This window comes from Ixodes scapularis, unplaced genomic scaffold, assembly GCF_016920785.2.
Source record: "Ixodes scapularis isolate PalLabHiFi unplaced genomic scaffold, ASM1692078v2 PGA_scaffold5__190_contigs__length_132052651, whole genome shotgun sequence".
Classification (NCBI taxonomy): domain Eukaryota; kingdom Metazoa; phylum Arthropoda; class Arachnida; order Ixodida; family Ixodidae; genus Ixodes; species Ixodes scapularis.
Genome location: NW_024609880.1, coordinates 46101419 through 46117502, shown reverse-complemented (window position 1 = coordinate 46117502; position 16084 = coordinate 46101419). Strand labels below are relative to the sequence as shown.

General features: G+C 45.2%; 1 protein-coding gene across 5 annotated transcripts in view; it reads left to right on the top strand.

The window, feature by feature from the left end:
- Nucleotides 1–16084, top strand: part of LOC8040089 (histone demethylase UTY) — a 231962-nt gene that overhangs the window by 11631 nt on the left and 204247 nt on the right. For 4 of the 5 annotated variants that reach the window (XM_040223440.3, XM_040223442.3, XM_040223439.3 and 1 more), the window contains exons 4-5: nt 3342–3391; nt 5050–5108. In XM_040223440.3, the coding sequence (XP_040079374.1) occupies nt 3342–3391; nt 5050–5108 (109 nt within the window). Of the gene's footprint in view, nt 1–3341; nt 3392–5049; nt 5109–13046; nt 13447–16084 lie in introns of those variants that run through there. The other variant, XM_040223445.3, reaches the window with a different exon arrangement.

The window sequence follows — 16084 nt, the reverse complement described above, 5'->3', positions numbered from 1 at the left end:
CTGTTGTTTGGGCAGTGGAAAAATTCCTTCCATGCATCTACGGAAAGCATTTTACAGTCGTGCCACATAACTCTGCTCTCCGTTGACTTCAGTCAAAGAGCGATCTTACGCCGAAAATGACTCGGTAGGCAATGAAATTGCAAGAGTTGGATTTTCCGATCGTTCATAGAAGTGGGAAGCAGCACCAAGACGCAGACTTCCTTTCACGGCGCCCCACAGACGACACCAGAGTTGCTCCGGTACTCGCGCTCTTAGATTTGCAGTCTGCGCAAGTAAGGAGCATGATGGATTCGACATACCAGTTGCTCTCTGACGAAGTGCACGGAAGACTGCAACTTTCAGAACGTCGCTTACAGCATTTGTGAGGGTACTACCAGCTTTCGGACAATCTGCTGTGTCATCGAGCTCATCCGTCAGGACAGTGGCTCTCCGTCGTTCCCCCTAAAATGTGTCGGAACATTCCGACATGCGCCATGATACTTTAACTGCGGGTCATCTCGCGCAACACCGGACACTCGACAAAGTCGCCAAGAGATTTTGGTGGCCGCACCTCAGGATGGATGTCTGACAATACGTCGCGTCTTGCGCAACATGCCAACTGCGGAAAGCACCCCCACACCTGGCAAAGATCGAGCTACAGCAGATACTTCCTCTAGGCAGCCTGCTTGAGGTTGTTGGAATTGATTACCTGGGGCCGTTTCCAAAATCTGATGATGGAAACAAGTATGTCATTGTCGCAATGGGCTACCTGACAAAGTGGATTGAAAAGTCCTAATACTACAGCTGTGCATCTCGTTGCCTTTATCAACAAACACCTTGTATTGAGGCATGGTGCAACCCGCCTAATCATATCTGACCGAAAAACGTCATTTATGTCCCAAACTTTCGGTTGTTCTTTGCAAGATAAGGAGGTTGAACATTCAGCCACTTCACCGCACCATCCTCGAACAAATGGCCTTGTAAAGCATACCAACCACAGCTTAGAGATATATTAGCTGTGCTCGGTAATACATCTCACAAGAACTGGGACACGGTCATTGGTGCAGCGGCATTAGCGTTGAATACTTCACGACAGGAAGTGACCGCCAAATCTCCATATGAACTAGTTTATGGAAGACTCCCGACACTTCCGCAGGGATTATTGATGGGTGTTGCATGGACCCATCGGGCGCGAGAATGTGAACAGAACTTCGCTGAACAATTAAGTGTAGCAAGAAAACTTGCTCGGCTGGCAATTCTAAATAAGCAATCGAAGTTTGCAGAATGTCACAAAACAGGCAGCTCATTGCCGTCATTTTCACCAGGTGATGTGGTGCTTCTTCAAAGGCATTTAAGACTTTCTCAGTAGTTTGGAAAGTTTTTGCCCAGATACTGCTGACCTTTCAAGATCAGCAGGCAACTTGGACCCATGATGTACTCTTTTGAAAACCTTGACACCCTGCCTCAGCGAGGGCGACACCACACTTTGACAGCCCATTCAAGTCATCTGAAACTTCATGTTGCACGTGGTGACTATGTTGGTATTGTCCGGGACGGACTTCCAAACAGGAAGGGGCGAGTGTAACGGGCAAGGAAAAGGAGGAAGAAGAGGTTGTGTGTGTAACTGGGGACTGAATTCCGGAGTGCCCGTCTTGTCCACGAGCTCAGACGCTCGCAACAATATGCTGTAGGCTGATTAATTCAAACTCCAGGAAGCTACGCATTTTGTTTGAATTATCAAAAATTCATCTAAACATGGAGCAAGATAAAATTATGATTTGCCATATGAATGGCTACACATACAAAGCAGATACTTGATAATTTTCTCTACATGGGATTACTGATCATAAACAGGTATGTCACACATGTATCATTTGTGAAATGTATGACATATCGTAAAATACCGGGGAAGCGCCCCCCTAACGTTTACTGAAGATGGGGTTAATGTTGACATGGGCGCTTGTCCGGTCAAATCGGGTGGTTAGCGTATAATTTGCAGAATTCCCAAGTTTGAGAAATGTTCATAATGGGCACTTGAACGAGGTGGGCGCTTCAGCTGTATTTTACAGTAACTTTATCTATCCCTCAAAACTGTTGTATATCGTGAACTGTTTAGACAGTGCATGACAACTCGAAACAAAATCAGGTTTGTTGATCAGGCCAAGAAATTGTCTACCGTAGAATACCGTGCATCCGCCCACACCACACTAAGCGCCCATTCCCAAATTTGTAGGATCTGAGAAAATACACAAAGTACATTTATATGTAAAATTGATGATCGAAGAAGGGCCCATCCCCGATTTTTTCACGATTATCTCTAAAGTTTGAGTGGGCGCTTGCTTGGTATTTTACGGTAATGTGGACTATTATGCAGGGGACACGCAAGCGATGAAAACGGGCTACGCGCTGTAGTTTTCCTAGCAATTTGCGCGGACGCTGTGATGTGGACCTATGCAATGCTGCCACGTCACAGCGGCTGCGCGAGTTGCAATTGAAGTTTCTGCGTGGTGCTTGTTTTCATAGCTCATGTGTGCCCTGCTGGAGCCCCGTTGGCTGCGCCTCTCGCCGAGCACCGGTGTACTGCGGAGCAGCAACACCCACGGAAGCAAGCTCCCTGGGTGTTGCCTCTCTGCAGTGCACCGGTGCTCGGAAAGAAGCGCACTCAACGGGGCTACGGAATCATAAAGTTTCAATTACACGAAAACGCCATTCGAATTAAGCGGCTTATAAGTACATTGGAAGCATTGTGGGACAACCAATACTTTGAAATTCGTTTCAATCAACCAGAAGTATGAAATATCTGAGTTTGAATCATTGTGAGTCCACTGTAACTGCAGCAAGCTGAAGAAGTCTCACCAAATGCAAATGAAGTTACTTATACACAGTCCATGCTTCCAGTAGAAGCAAGAATCGCACAAAGGATACAGTGTGGAAGGCAGTTCGATAAGTGGCCAGAAGGCAGACTTTGCCTGCCATTAGAGTGTTGTCTCTTCCTGTTATTGCTGAAAGAGAGGTGAATGACTCGTACCATCAGTTGTTTTCATTGCATAAAAGCGAGCGTTAACTGGGGATCAATGAAACATGAGATAGATTTACGCACACTGATATAGTGGTGCAAATAAATTGGGATGATGTGTGGTGGTCACCTTAAAAGCAAAGAGGAGGCTGAAGGGAGCACCACAGCCGTACGCATAAAGAGTGTGGACATTCCATGGAACTGCCTGCGTGCCAGCTAGAGAATGTTATTTACTGCTTGACATGGGGGCATACCCTCTTACAAGGTCATTTTAAACAACACACTATATTTCCACCATTTTTTGTACCTCAATAATTAGTGTAATACAGCTCTCTTTTTCTTTCAGCCCTTTCTGCATACCAGAAATATTATGCAATTAAGGAGGATCACTGGAAGGTAAGAAAACACTGTTTCCTGATGTCAGTTCTAGGAATATTGAACAATTTAATGTTCCAAGTACATTTTAGTTCCTTAGTTCTTAAAGGTCGATGCACAACCTGAAAAGGGCTATGTCCCCCCCTTGTGGTTCTCTTTTTTTTTTCCTTCGGACAAATTCTGATTGATTAATTTGCTTCCCAATTTCCCCAATGTTCATTGGGGAGACGAGAAGCATGGGTGTAATGCAAATCAGGTGAGGACTTTGAGCCATTCTTTGGAGAACTTTGTACGTCGGCCTTTAAAAGTGACCCTTTCTTGTTGTCCTTCTTTTTAGAGCGCAGCTCTTAGGCGCCTGTTTCCGGCTTGAGCAACGTCGCCGTCGGCGTAACCAAGGTCATCCGAAGGTCACGTGACCTCCCGATGTCACGTGACCCCTCCCAAGGTCGCCTCAAGGTCACATGACCCCCACGTGACACCCCAAGGTCACGTGACCCCCCAAGGTCACGTGACCCCCCAGGTCACTCCTCCCCGAGGTCACGTGACCCCCCTCCCCAAAGTCACGTGACACCCCCCCCCCCCCCCCCCCCCCCCCGAGCATATTAAAGAATGAGGGGAGGAGGAGGAGAAGGACGAGGGGTCTGCTCTCCCCTCAGTACCCTTCACTCCTCCTCCTCAAGAGCTGCGCTCCAATTCGGCGTTACAGGGAGTTGTAAACGGCTTTCACTTTTTTTGCTATATGTTTGTACAAACCTATATGTCCTATTAATTTTTCTTAGCTGGCTGACCAAGCCATTGTATTTCAGATTACTCTTTCTGCCATGTTTCACTGATATTTTGGTATCACTTTGCCAACTCATATCCACACTGCCCTATTTATCTTTCTTAGCCTTCTAGTGTTTTTTCTCTCTTAATTTTCTACCTCTTGGTTCTCATCGTAAGCTCCTATTCTTTTACTGATTAAAGCTTCAGTCTGAAGTTTTTGGATGATATGAATTATTTTAGATCATTGTCATTCATGCAATACTCTTGCGATAACAAATGCAGTTGATTCACCAATGACACAATGAATTCTTATGCAGACTTGAGAGCCAGTTGGCTCATCTATGGATTGATGATGGCAGCCGAGGTTTACCAACCTTAAATTTTCAGATCAGGCATTCATCAAATTTTTCATCATTGAGCAAGCAGCCTCTATAGACTTCTAAAATCAAGATTCCTCTGTTTCAAGCAACAACTGACTGCTTTCAGTTTTCTCATTACTAGGGTAGAAGTTGTTACACTCCATTTCGTAAGTTTGGGGCAGCCCTTACAGTTACTCTAGTTAGTTATTGCGTTAGTCACAAACACAAACAAGCAGTTTCAGAAAGTGTTTTCTTTCTTTTGGCGTGAGTGATCGTGCGAACGAAGCATTTAGCAGTGCTGCCCTCTCCCACCTCACCTGCATCTTTGATAGTCCACACATAACTTGTGAGATGAAGTGCATAATGTCTGCATCCTTTGAAATGGCACTGTGGGCAACCACTTTTGTCGACTCATATACCAGCACGTGACATGTGCGGTGTCGTGCAAGGTGCCACTGGTTGCATCTTTTCATCTTTCTGAAGATTGAGAGGAGCATGCATTTTATTGCTCTAGCTTTGCACACTGACTTGTGGTGTTGCCCTTTCATTTTGCAGGACGAACCTTTCCTCTATGGCCTTGGCCTGATCTACTTCCACTACAGTGCCTACCAGTGGTGAGTTTTCCTTGAAGTACTGTTTTGTGACAGATCACCGGATTGCACCTCAGGTTGCCTACGGCGGCCTACGGGGCTTGCCCCAGACGAGAGGCCTTTAAGTGGTGCTGTCATGTCAAACAAATGTGTGATCAGACATCGTCACCAATATCTGTCGAAGGAGGCCGAAAAACCCCTCACGGGTTTCGAGCAAATCATTGTGAAGGGAAGGACTTGCAGTGGGGACTTTGACAGAACAAGTAGACGTCTTGTAATCTGCTTTTTTCCATTTCAACCGAGGTCGTGGCTCTATCGACCTAGGATATCAAGGATGCGACCTTGAGCCCTTCGTTCGTGCCTTAGACCTCCGTCACCGCTGTCTATAGTTGGTAACACATCAAGAACAAAGTGGAAGCTCCTCCCACCTCTTTCCACTTTAGTAGAGCGGACGCTCTACCTTTCACTCCGCTGAAGCGGAAAAGGGTGTGAAGAGTTTTCATTTAGTTCTTGAACTGTCACGGCTATAGTGTCTCTTTATCACAAACTGTTTCCGTTTCCTTGCTTCCGCCAAACAATCTCCTCAACTATGACTCAGCAGAAAAGTGTAATAAAGATTGCACGAAAATATAAGAACAGTGCAAGCAAGAAAAGTCATGCCACCCTGCTCATTCCTGAATGAGCAGGGTGGCATCTAACATTACAGCTGGCATAGTCATTATATATTTATCTAATGGTAACGGGAAGTATTTTGAATGTGAGCACTTTCTGGGGAATGGTGGAGACCTTCTTGTTTCCTTGGAGAGTTGAGGTCCTAGTTATACTATCATTTAGCCTGAGGAACAACAGGGGGCCATTTCAAAAACAATTTATGGTGTGACACCATTAATCTGATAATCCAGCAGTTCTAAACCGTTTATGTGGAGATGCCTCTTATGAGGGGAATGAGCTGAGCTAGTTTGTTAAGTAATGGGGTTTGTATGAACCTCGACGAGGACATTTTGAAAGACTATCACTAGCATTATGACGTAAGTTGTTTTAGTGCGATGTACAAGGGAAAATCATCCTCATAGTCTGTGGATGCTGGAGCTAAATTGTTACCAGCATCGTACACTTACACTGGCTTGCTTAGGGACAAAAGACACATTGGGCTTAGATACTCTTTGTTGGAGTGAAATCATATCTCGTCAGAACAGCGCGCACGACAGAGTCCTCATGTTGGCTTACCCTGGCGATCGTCGGTTGGCCCTTAACACAAGCATTGCATTTTGATTCTGCCGGCCACCATTTGAACACGAGAAGTGGATGTGTCATTAATCTCGTTGGTTCTGTTCATAGAGATTGGTTATGGAATCGATTTCTGACGGAAAGAGGAGATATGACTGCCGTTCCATTTCTACCAAACTGCGTGAAAATGCATACTTTATGCTACTGTTTGCCAAAGTGTGAGAAATTTGCGTCTACATTGAGGAAGTAGTTGTTTTCACTTTCTCGTTACTGCAACCAATAGCTCAGACCCCTCTGCACTGCCGAATGGTTAGGGTGGGTTTTTGCGAATTTTCAAAGCCGTGGACATTTGCTTCAAATAACATGTACTCTTTGATTTGATTTTCCTGTTGAGCATCGATAGTATGTGTACTTGGGAGTCCTGCAACATTTCTCATGTTTGTGGCCTGTTCGGACGCGATTATTTCGCTTCGTCGAACACACTCCTCACCGTGGAGAGGTGCACTGTGGAGAAGCTACACCCACGGTGTAGACGTCGTAATGTGGCACATCTCGACTTGCCTCAGTGCAGCCACGTGCGTAGGGGGAAAGCGCTCCTCCAGAATGGGGTGACTCGCTTTAAATACTAAAAGAAGAAAAGAAGAAACAGCTTGGTGAACATTGTAATAACCACTGTAATAAAACCATGGCCAGTAAGCGTTACAGAATGTAACATCTTGACTACTGTAATATCCTGAGAGATGCCTCACCCCCGAAAGATAACCTATCCCTATTTTGGCACGATTTGCTCTTTTTTTTTTTTTTTTAGAAAACATTGAAAGATAGTTTACTTCTAGTAGTTGCAGGGCCCTGGCCAATGGTGACCTTGGCAGAAATGATGTTACTTAGTTAGGGTGGGAGAGAAGCGAACATTGCCGACTGGGGACGACAGCAGACTTTGGTTCATCCCCCCTTTCTGAGATTACAAGTTTCGCAAAACATAAAATTTAAAACTAGCGTTTTTTTGTGTTTTTTTTTTTACCTTTTTGTATTGCACATTGAAAGATAGTTGACTCCTTATTTTTACACAATTTGCTTTTAATTTTAAGTGGGCTATGTCTCGGGATATTACGGTAGATATGAACATCGTTGGTTTTGTTTTTTAACTTTTTTCTTCCTTTTTTCAATTGTAAAAATTAAGGAAATAGATAACATTGACTAGATGTTGCTTGTGAAAGTACAATCAATAAAGTTGAAATGAAAGCTAAGTTAGTTTTAGCGGTGTATGAATATAAGGTTGGGAATAAGTTTAATTTAATTAACGTGCAAGTTCAGATGGCATGTTCATTGCACGCATACAAATTTCGTATCGCCAGAAAATTTTGCACATAAGATGTCATTCGTATGTATAGTTAAATAAAGAAAGCCTTATTTTTTAACAATTAAGAAATGCACAGTTTTGCTGCAATCTTGAGAACTTGATCACAACACCCAATTTTGTACTGAAAGGTATTTTGTTGCAGCATTATTTCAGTGGAATGCTTTTGAATGACCTTTGATTCCATGGCTATAAAATAATCAATATGGATGTTCACGCTACATACTCCAACAATCGGCATTTTTGTTTTAAAGTGGTTGCTGCAGTCGGCCGTTCTAAGCAGAAAATAAGGCTCTGTTATCACATTCTTTTTGCCATATCTGGTGGTTTTAAAAGGGTCATGAATCGATATTGGGTTGGAATGTTTATCACTTTACAGAGGTGTACTGGTCCCAGTCTGGCCCGAGTACACTCGCACCGACTGCCACTGATTCAGAAGCTTCTTGGTTGCGGTGAAATTGCGAAGATAAAAGGGGACCATTTTGTTCAGTCTTGCCGTCGCAAAGCTTGGTGGCATAATTGTGGGATTGAAACTGCCCTCCTGACGACAGTGGAGGGTGGCTCATGGATTGGACACAAGAACTGCATGATCACTCGACTTCGGCTCATGACAATCTATGCTTTGGCAGACACTCGGGTAGTGGCTCGTGTCCAACCCCTGCGGTGATGAGAACAGCCGCACTCTAACAATGCCTAAAGCTTAGCACGCGTTTTCTAGTTTTCCAACCCCAGCGTGTGGCTGTGATTAACGTTGGCGGCATGGATAGGGGGTTCCGGAAGAAATGTCCCCGGAAAAAATGTCCCTGGAAGAAATGTCCCCGGAAGAAATGTCCCCGGAAGAAATGTCCCCGGAAGAAATGTCCCCGGAAGAAAAGTCCCCGGAAAATATGTCCCCGGAAAATATGTCCCCGGAAAATATGTCCCCGGAAAATATGTACCCGGAAAAAAAGGCCCCAGGTGGTAAGTAGGAAAAAATGGCCCCAAAGGGGGGACATTTGTTCCACTGCCGTACGATCCACTTTTGACTTTTGTGTATGAATCTAGAGTGTGTCATTTCATTCCTGATTTTGCAACATTGCATCTCAACTAGTGCCTGTCCATACCCATGGATGGGTATGGATAGGCATTAGGCCGCGTGGCCACTTGTTCTGGTTCCACGTTCAGAAGATGAACGATGCGCATATTTCTCAGAATTCATTTCCCGACTGCCATTGCTTACAAAGAAAAACTAAGGCAAATTTATTCCGTTATTAATGTCAGGGAATGATTCTGAATAGTATTTAGCGAAAGTAGAAAAATTGTTTCTTGGCACCTTTAGCTTTTTTTGTGCCCAAAACTTTACCTGGAATACTAGGGACATAGAAACCCTGACATGGTTTTAAAACACACAAAAAAACAGGTATTTGCCTCGGAAAAAAAAAGTACTTTTCTTACTTAAGCATGTTTTCAAAATGTTGCTTGGGGGTAACATTGTGCATTTGTGGCACTACTTTACGTCGAACGAATGAAAACAGTTCCGAGATGGGAGAAGCCCCAGGCGCATTTCGAATTTCGCACAGTAGCTCTAGAAGGGTATAACTGAATTTGTAGTACTTGTGCTGGTCATTCTTCTTGCAGTTTTGAGGCCAGTGGTGCACGCCGTAATTTCACTGCCGGCTTTGGTTTTGAAGGAATGATGGGTTTGAAGTTGAATTTCGATCCTACACTGCTAAGTGCAGGTGTTCTCGCCCTTGCGACAGAGGGCGTTAAATTGATTCAGGCGCACGTGGCACGGAGAAAATACATAATTCTTGAGTTGGTGCTCCTGGGCAACGCAGGGCATCAAAGGGTAAAGCAAAACTAAACAAAGTGTTAGGAAATCCAACTGTCGGCTGTTTAATGGGTGCTGATGGGCACTTGCATAGGAGTCGGAAATCGAGGTAGGCATTGCCTTTTAGTTAGAGGCGAACAATGGTGTAGGAAATGTTTGTGCTCCAAAAGTTACTTTGCAGTTCTAAAACGAACTTGTCTGCTCCAAAATGTGCCTCAAAATTACCCGGACCAATCACATCAGCGCAAACGTTTAATGAGAAATTTTCCTTGGTAGCTTTTCGTAGCTCTCTTTGAAGGGGTCAGCGACACCTCGCGGCGGCACTGTACGTTAGATGCAGAGTAGTACGTCTACCTCTCGGTAGATGGCGCCACATGTCTTACTCCGCACGTGCGTCTCCGCGGTCGGGTTTTTGTCAGAGGCACTGGGGCGGTGAGGCGTTATTGCGGTGCCCTGATATCAGTGATATGCTTCCGTAATTCTGCCATGTCACAATTCTCCTGTGGATCTTTATAATTCGCACTCTTTAGAAAAGCAGTGTGAAACAATTTATTAGTGTAGTTAACGAAATATTGAAGGAGGCGGTCTCGTTGACTGGTTGCGAGTTTGTTCGAAGTGGGCGTGCCAAATATTTTGTGTTTCATGTGATGCTTCAAAGGGCGGGCGTTGCGTTCATTTTGCATCGTTTTCTTAAAGACCTTGGTTCTTAAAAAAGTTGAAAGAAGAGAGAAAAGTCTGGCCAGACGTGCGACACAGCTGACCCCCCCCAAACGTCGAGAACGTTTCTCTGAATCCGATGCGTTATTCCAGAAAGCGGTCCTTGTGCGATGTTCTACAGAATCATTATTTTATCGGTCGTCCTTTTGTCCCGCCGGTCGTTTGATAGCGCAATCTAAAACCTTTTTTTTTTGTTTAGAAGCCTAATCAATTGTTCTCTTACGCTATCATAACTTATCTCTGTGCTATCTGCTGACGTTCGCACCTGCGGTTTACTTACCCTATGCGCTCGTTATTTACACATATGTTCCGTATCTCCTTGTTGTCGCTTCCATTTGCTCTCCTTTTAAAGTTCTATGTCGTCCGTCACCTCTCCCCCTCCCCGCCCCCACGCTGGGTCTTGTTTTGTCAGTCTTGAAGTGGCTCGCCTGTTCTTTCGCCTTGGCTTTGTATTGATTTTTCTTTTTCTTTTTTTTTTTGCGTTTTGTAGCTGCCAACTGTCGTTTCCTCAATCTGCTATTCCATCCATATCAGTCCTGAACCTCTCTTTGCCCGCAAAAGTATTTGGGAGGGATGAAAAAGGGCTTTGTATACGACGGACCGAGGGGTCCTTAAGGAGCCGTATTCCATTCCTTTCTTCAATAAACTGGGGGAATGGTTCGTGCGAAGCGGTGCTACTGGCCAGCTGTTAGTACCGCCTCCCTCGTTTACAAATCGAACGGTGGAGGAGAGAAGACCGAGGAAAAGAGAATTTCGTTTTTTTTTTTCCCTCCTCTTTTATTGGCGTGCGAGTTTATTATGCGTTTGTGTTGTGCCGTTTGAGGGAGGAAAAACATCGGACATTCTTGTACCTTTCTCTCGTCTTCGCTCTCCCCCTCCGGTCTCCGATCGAGCTTGAGGAACGCATGCGTACTTTACTGGCGCTCCCGCAAGCAGCGCCTCCCCAAAATAGAAACGGTCGACGGAGGAACTAAATGTGAGAGGACACATACAATCGCTCGCGTCGGCTGCGTGGCGCCGATCTGCTCTGCCCGCTGCTGCCGAGCAGGGGCCCTTACTGCGGGGGCGTTGTTCAAGAGGAACGTTGAGCTCTTTTGGAAATTCCGTTGAACCCCCTCGAGCGACCGCAACGTTGTTGTTGATGTTTTCATTGGACCCCTTTGCTCGCGCGTGCTGCTGCAACACTGCGTGTGTGTTTATGCGTGTGTGTGTGTGTGTGTGCGCGCGCGTGTGCTGCTTCGCTGAAGTGGGGTTCCGATAACTGAGATTGTTGTGCTTTGGAAGAGGCTCGCCCGCTTCTGGGTCCACGTTGCCTTTGGGGATTCCGTGTCTTAAGGTGGATTTTTGAAGGCGTCTGCGTTTCCCGTCTTCTGCAGTCGGCGCTCACCCGGTCCGCATGTGTGCGTGCGTGAGTGCTTCTGCGTGTACGTGCGGTGTTCACGCCCGAATGCCGGTGTTGGGTGCAGCGACGAAGGCCTTAGATGCATCGACATCTGTGACGTGAGGAGCGCCGAACGCCTGATTGGTTCTCCGGGAGGGAACGAAAGAGGGAGAAATTACGAATGTGCTTTTATTCGTTTCATCTCGTCGGGAGATCAAATGATCAGTAATTCGGAGACGTTGGACGAAAGCTCTTGAGAGGAAGCTGTGCTGTTAATACCCTTCAAGTTTTTTTTTTTTTTTTCGCTTTTTTTTAATTGTTTTTAAAAAAAGTGTTAGGTTTTGTTTTGTGTGTGTCTTTTGACGCTGCTTTGAGCGGAGAAGTCGGAAGGGCGCTCCAAGTGAGGGTCGAGGCCGCACTATCGATTTCGGCGAAAATGGAGACCTCGCTTAGCTAGTTCCGTGTTCCGAACCGATGTGTTGTGTTGACGTAGGAAGAGCCCCCAATCCGCCCTCGCGCTACCTGAACGCGGTGCCCTACAACGCATGAGCGAACACGCCCTTGGTGTTTGGAGGTCGTCGCGAGTGACAGGAACGATGCGCGGAAGCCGTTTTTGATCGTATTTTGCTTTTCGTGTCGTCTGCCCGCGCTCCGAACCTGCAGTGTGTCTGCAAACTCCCGTCTGTCGTCTGCTAAAGTGTGTGCGTGCCGCGAGCCCTCGATTCTGGCTCAACAAAGCCAAGAAATACGTCGGCCGTCCGTCTGTTTATTTTTGAGCACTCTTAGGAAGGAGGAGGAGGAGTTTCCCTCTCCCGTGGCTGGCTTCAGTTGCCATCGCGGCGACGGCGTTTGCCCCAGATCTGGTCGCCATGGCAGCGCGTTCCCGCCGCGCCGCGCGCGCTGGGCACTGCGGGATTGTCGTCTGCTTCGGAGGAAAGCGGTGAGCGCTATCGTCTGCTTCGATTGCAGACGGCTCAATGGACTTGTTGAAACATATATTTTTATTTGACGTGAAGTAAGAGGGACTTCAAACTTTGGAGAGAAAAAAACAAATTTAACAGGCGGACGGAAAATGGCTGCATGTACAAAATGACGTCGTGGACGGGGGGAACCGAACGTCCAGTCAGCTAACTACACTGCCAGCTTTTGTAGATCTGGATTGAACTGGAAGCTCCAAAGACTGTAGTCGACCTGGATTGAACTGGAAGTTCTGAGGACTGTGGTCGCTCGAATATATTTCGGTCTCTCGATGACCTTGTCCGCCGGGCGGACGCCTCCACACATTTGCAGACACTTCTTTTTCCAGTCTGTGTTGCTTTCAACAGCGAATGAAATAAGCTTGCGATCTCGTCCCAGCCCAACCTTCACATTTAAAGAATCGGCATCAGAAGACGGTACCGAAAATTTATAAAAGCAAAAACAAAAAAACAACAAAAAAAAAAAAACAGTAATAAAGACAACAAGAAAATTTTGGGGCGCGCTGTTGGTTTTGTGGACATTTGAAGGACCGAGGAATTTCAATACGTTCTTCTTATGAGTGACACCAAACTCGTGTTTGAGCGCATGTCTCCGCTCCGTGGGGGTTTAGACTCCAGTACGCCGATTGACTCTTGCGCAACGACTGCTGCTCATACGAACATCGTCGAGGATGCCTCCTTTGTTGTCTGTGCGTGTGCTTTTCTTTGTTCGTTTGTGGATCCCATCGTTACGTGGCTTACCATGCGTCGTCAACGTTGTGCCGCTCCTTCTGCTGCTACTGCTGCGAAAAATGGAGGATTGAGTCTGCCTCGGGGATTAATAACGGACCGTGCTCGGTGTCTGCTTGGCGGGGTCTACGCCGCTGCTCGGACCTCGACCTTCACGGCTAGCCGTAAGTTCGGTTTTTTTTTTTTTTTTTTTTTTTCGCCGATCGTTTGTTTAGTGGTGGGTGATGTTTTTTTTGTATATATATATATTTATTGAATTGTATACTTCTATATGTGTATGTTTTACTGCGCCGCTAGGGATAGAAGGGGGAGTTGCACGGCTTTCTAATTTCCGAATAATTGCTAATCCAATGGTAGAGATAAAAAATCGTATACGATCTTTCGTATACGAATGAATGAAAATTCTTTAATTAGAAAGGGCTTGCTCTTAGGCCTAATTGGGGGAGCGCGGGGGGGGGGGGGGGGGGGGGGGGGGGATCAAGCGCATAAGTGCGTACTTATATAAATTACACGAGGAATATATTAGTTCTATATCAATTCTTATATGCTCTTATATGTTCGTTGGGCACACTCAAACGTATTTTGTTTTTCTTTCGCTACAGAAGGTTTTGCGTTTTAAATTCCCTGCCTTAGTCTTTGCCGTTTCCGCATTGTATTACGAGACAATACCACGTGCTGTGGCGTATAGTTGGGTTTATTACTGGAATAATAATAATATTATTACTAATTCAGTGTATCATTGGGCATGACGTAATATAATTTTTCTTTTTGGGAGCAATACCCAATGGTTCCACGCGATACGTCGACTGGTAGTGCGAGGTAGAAACTGGACAAGGGTAGGAAAATTGTATCGGCCTGTTTTCTTTATTCTAACTGAAATTTTTGGGTTTGGTTTTACACACAAAATGTTATTCGTAATAATGTTTCTTTTTTTGTGTGTGTCTGTGTGGAAAGCCGTGTAATCTGCATTTGATGCGCCTTGTGCAACTGAGTTTATACGGCTAGGGGGACATGATGTAGGGGACCAATCCTCACGATAAGTCTACTAATTAACTAAAATATGGTACATACATTTTTAGGTAGTTACAATAAAGATATGGTTTCAATTAGAAATGTGTTGAGCGTCATCAAGAACCACTACTTCGGTTGGTTTTAGAAATACTCGGAACCCGTGGGAAGCACGCAGAGGAGCGCTAAAGTTTTACTCAAGCAGCAGGAGCAAAGCCAACAATGCAATTGCACTCACTTAAAAAAAAAAAAAAAAAAAAAAACGAAAAGGAAAAAGTGTGTGTTACACGAGGTGTAACTTTAGCGCGCCACTGCGCTTCCCTCGCCTTTATAGGTCTTGCTAAAAACTGCTGATTTAGTGGTCTTCGATTACGGCCAAGTTTCTAACTGAAACCGTATGTTCACTTTCACTAATTAGAAACTTAATTAACGCATTTGAGTTAATTTTTTTACTTATCGTGGCGGTTATAACCTATACCATGTCTCTCTGGGCGTATTACTCACCTGCACAAACCACATGAACGTAGCTTTCACATGTTGTTTTCGTTATCTTTTCTTTTTTTTTTACAAATTTACAGCTTGAAGAAAACATTTTATAGAGTGGGTTCCATGAGGTGTGTAAGGTTACAGAAGAGCGCCGCGAAAATCCGCCCCATGGCCCCTGGATATTTCTCAAGTCCCACGAAGTGATCGACTATGACATTTAATTACGAGAAGAAAATATACGCGTCATTCTGCTGCACAATGTGTGCCTCCCTACTCTTTAGAAAATTAAGTGACTTTTATTTTATTTTTCTACAGCTTTACTCTTTAGTTGGGTGTGACAAGAAAAAAAAATGTATACCTTTAGTTTTAGTGTGTGAAATGTTTGATCCAGGGCCGAGATGTGAGCGAAGGTTCGCTAAACATTTCGAGTTACTGCTCGTAAAACTTTATAAAACCGCGATTTTAACGCGTCATTAAAAAGCGTCACGTTAAAGGTGTGGTTTACAACTGAGCCTCTACAGACAACCGAGCATTGTCAGAAGTTTGCCTAAACGTATTTTTGATGACGCTCAGCAAGTGTCTGCGTGGGGGATTGGGCTGGAATCGTATCGAGAGAAGGGCACTCCGATTCGATGAGGTTTGTGTCTCGTGTCAGTCAGATGTCACTGACAGCGATCTAGAACGGGAGAGAGGAGTTTCGGTTGTTTCGCCAGCATGGCGGGAGCCTCCTACCTTCGGTAAATCGCTTCAGCATCTCGTGATCCTCGAACAATTCACGCCGGCAGGGCGGGAACGGTAGGGCGTAGCCGAAGCTTGACGCAAAGAAACGGCATGTGGCCCGGCATCGGAAGGAGACGCTCTTTTGTCAAAAATACGAGTGACCCTCGCGATCTGAGTGCACGTGATCGCGTGTTCAGCGATGTCCTCGCGTGAAAATTGCCTTGGACGGTTGTTTTCTTCGACGCTTACGTCGTCCTCGGGTGTAGAAACAATCTAATTGTTTCACAAGCAGAAACTACACGTGGGACAGCGCGTTTGCTATCTCATTGAGAAATGTAATAAAACGATGCCAGACAGCCGTAACGCAATTTTTTTTTTTTTTTTAAATTCTGTCAGTCAACTAATTGCTGTATGTGCAACCCAGCTGGAACGTGAACCCTGAGTGAAGGGTTCTTTTATATATGCAGGGTGTTTTCTTTTTATTCTTACACATTTAAAAAAAAATCGTGAAAGCATCACTATTGCGGTTTGTGCAGGTGGGTTATACGGCCAGGCAGACATTATGTGGGTGGCTAATCTTTGGCACAA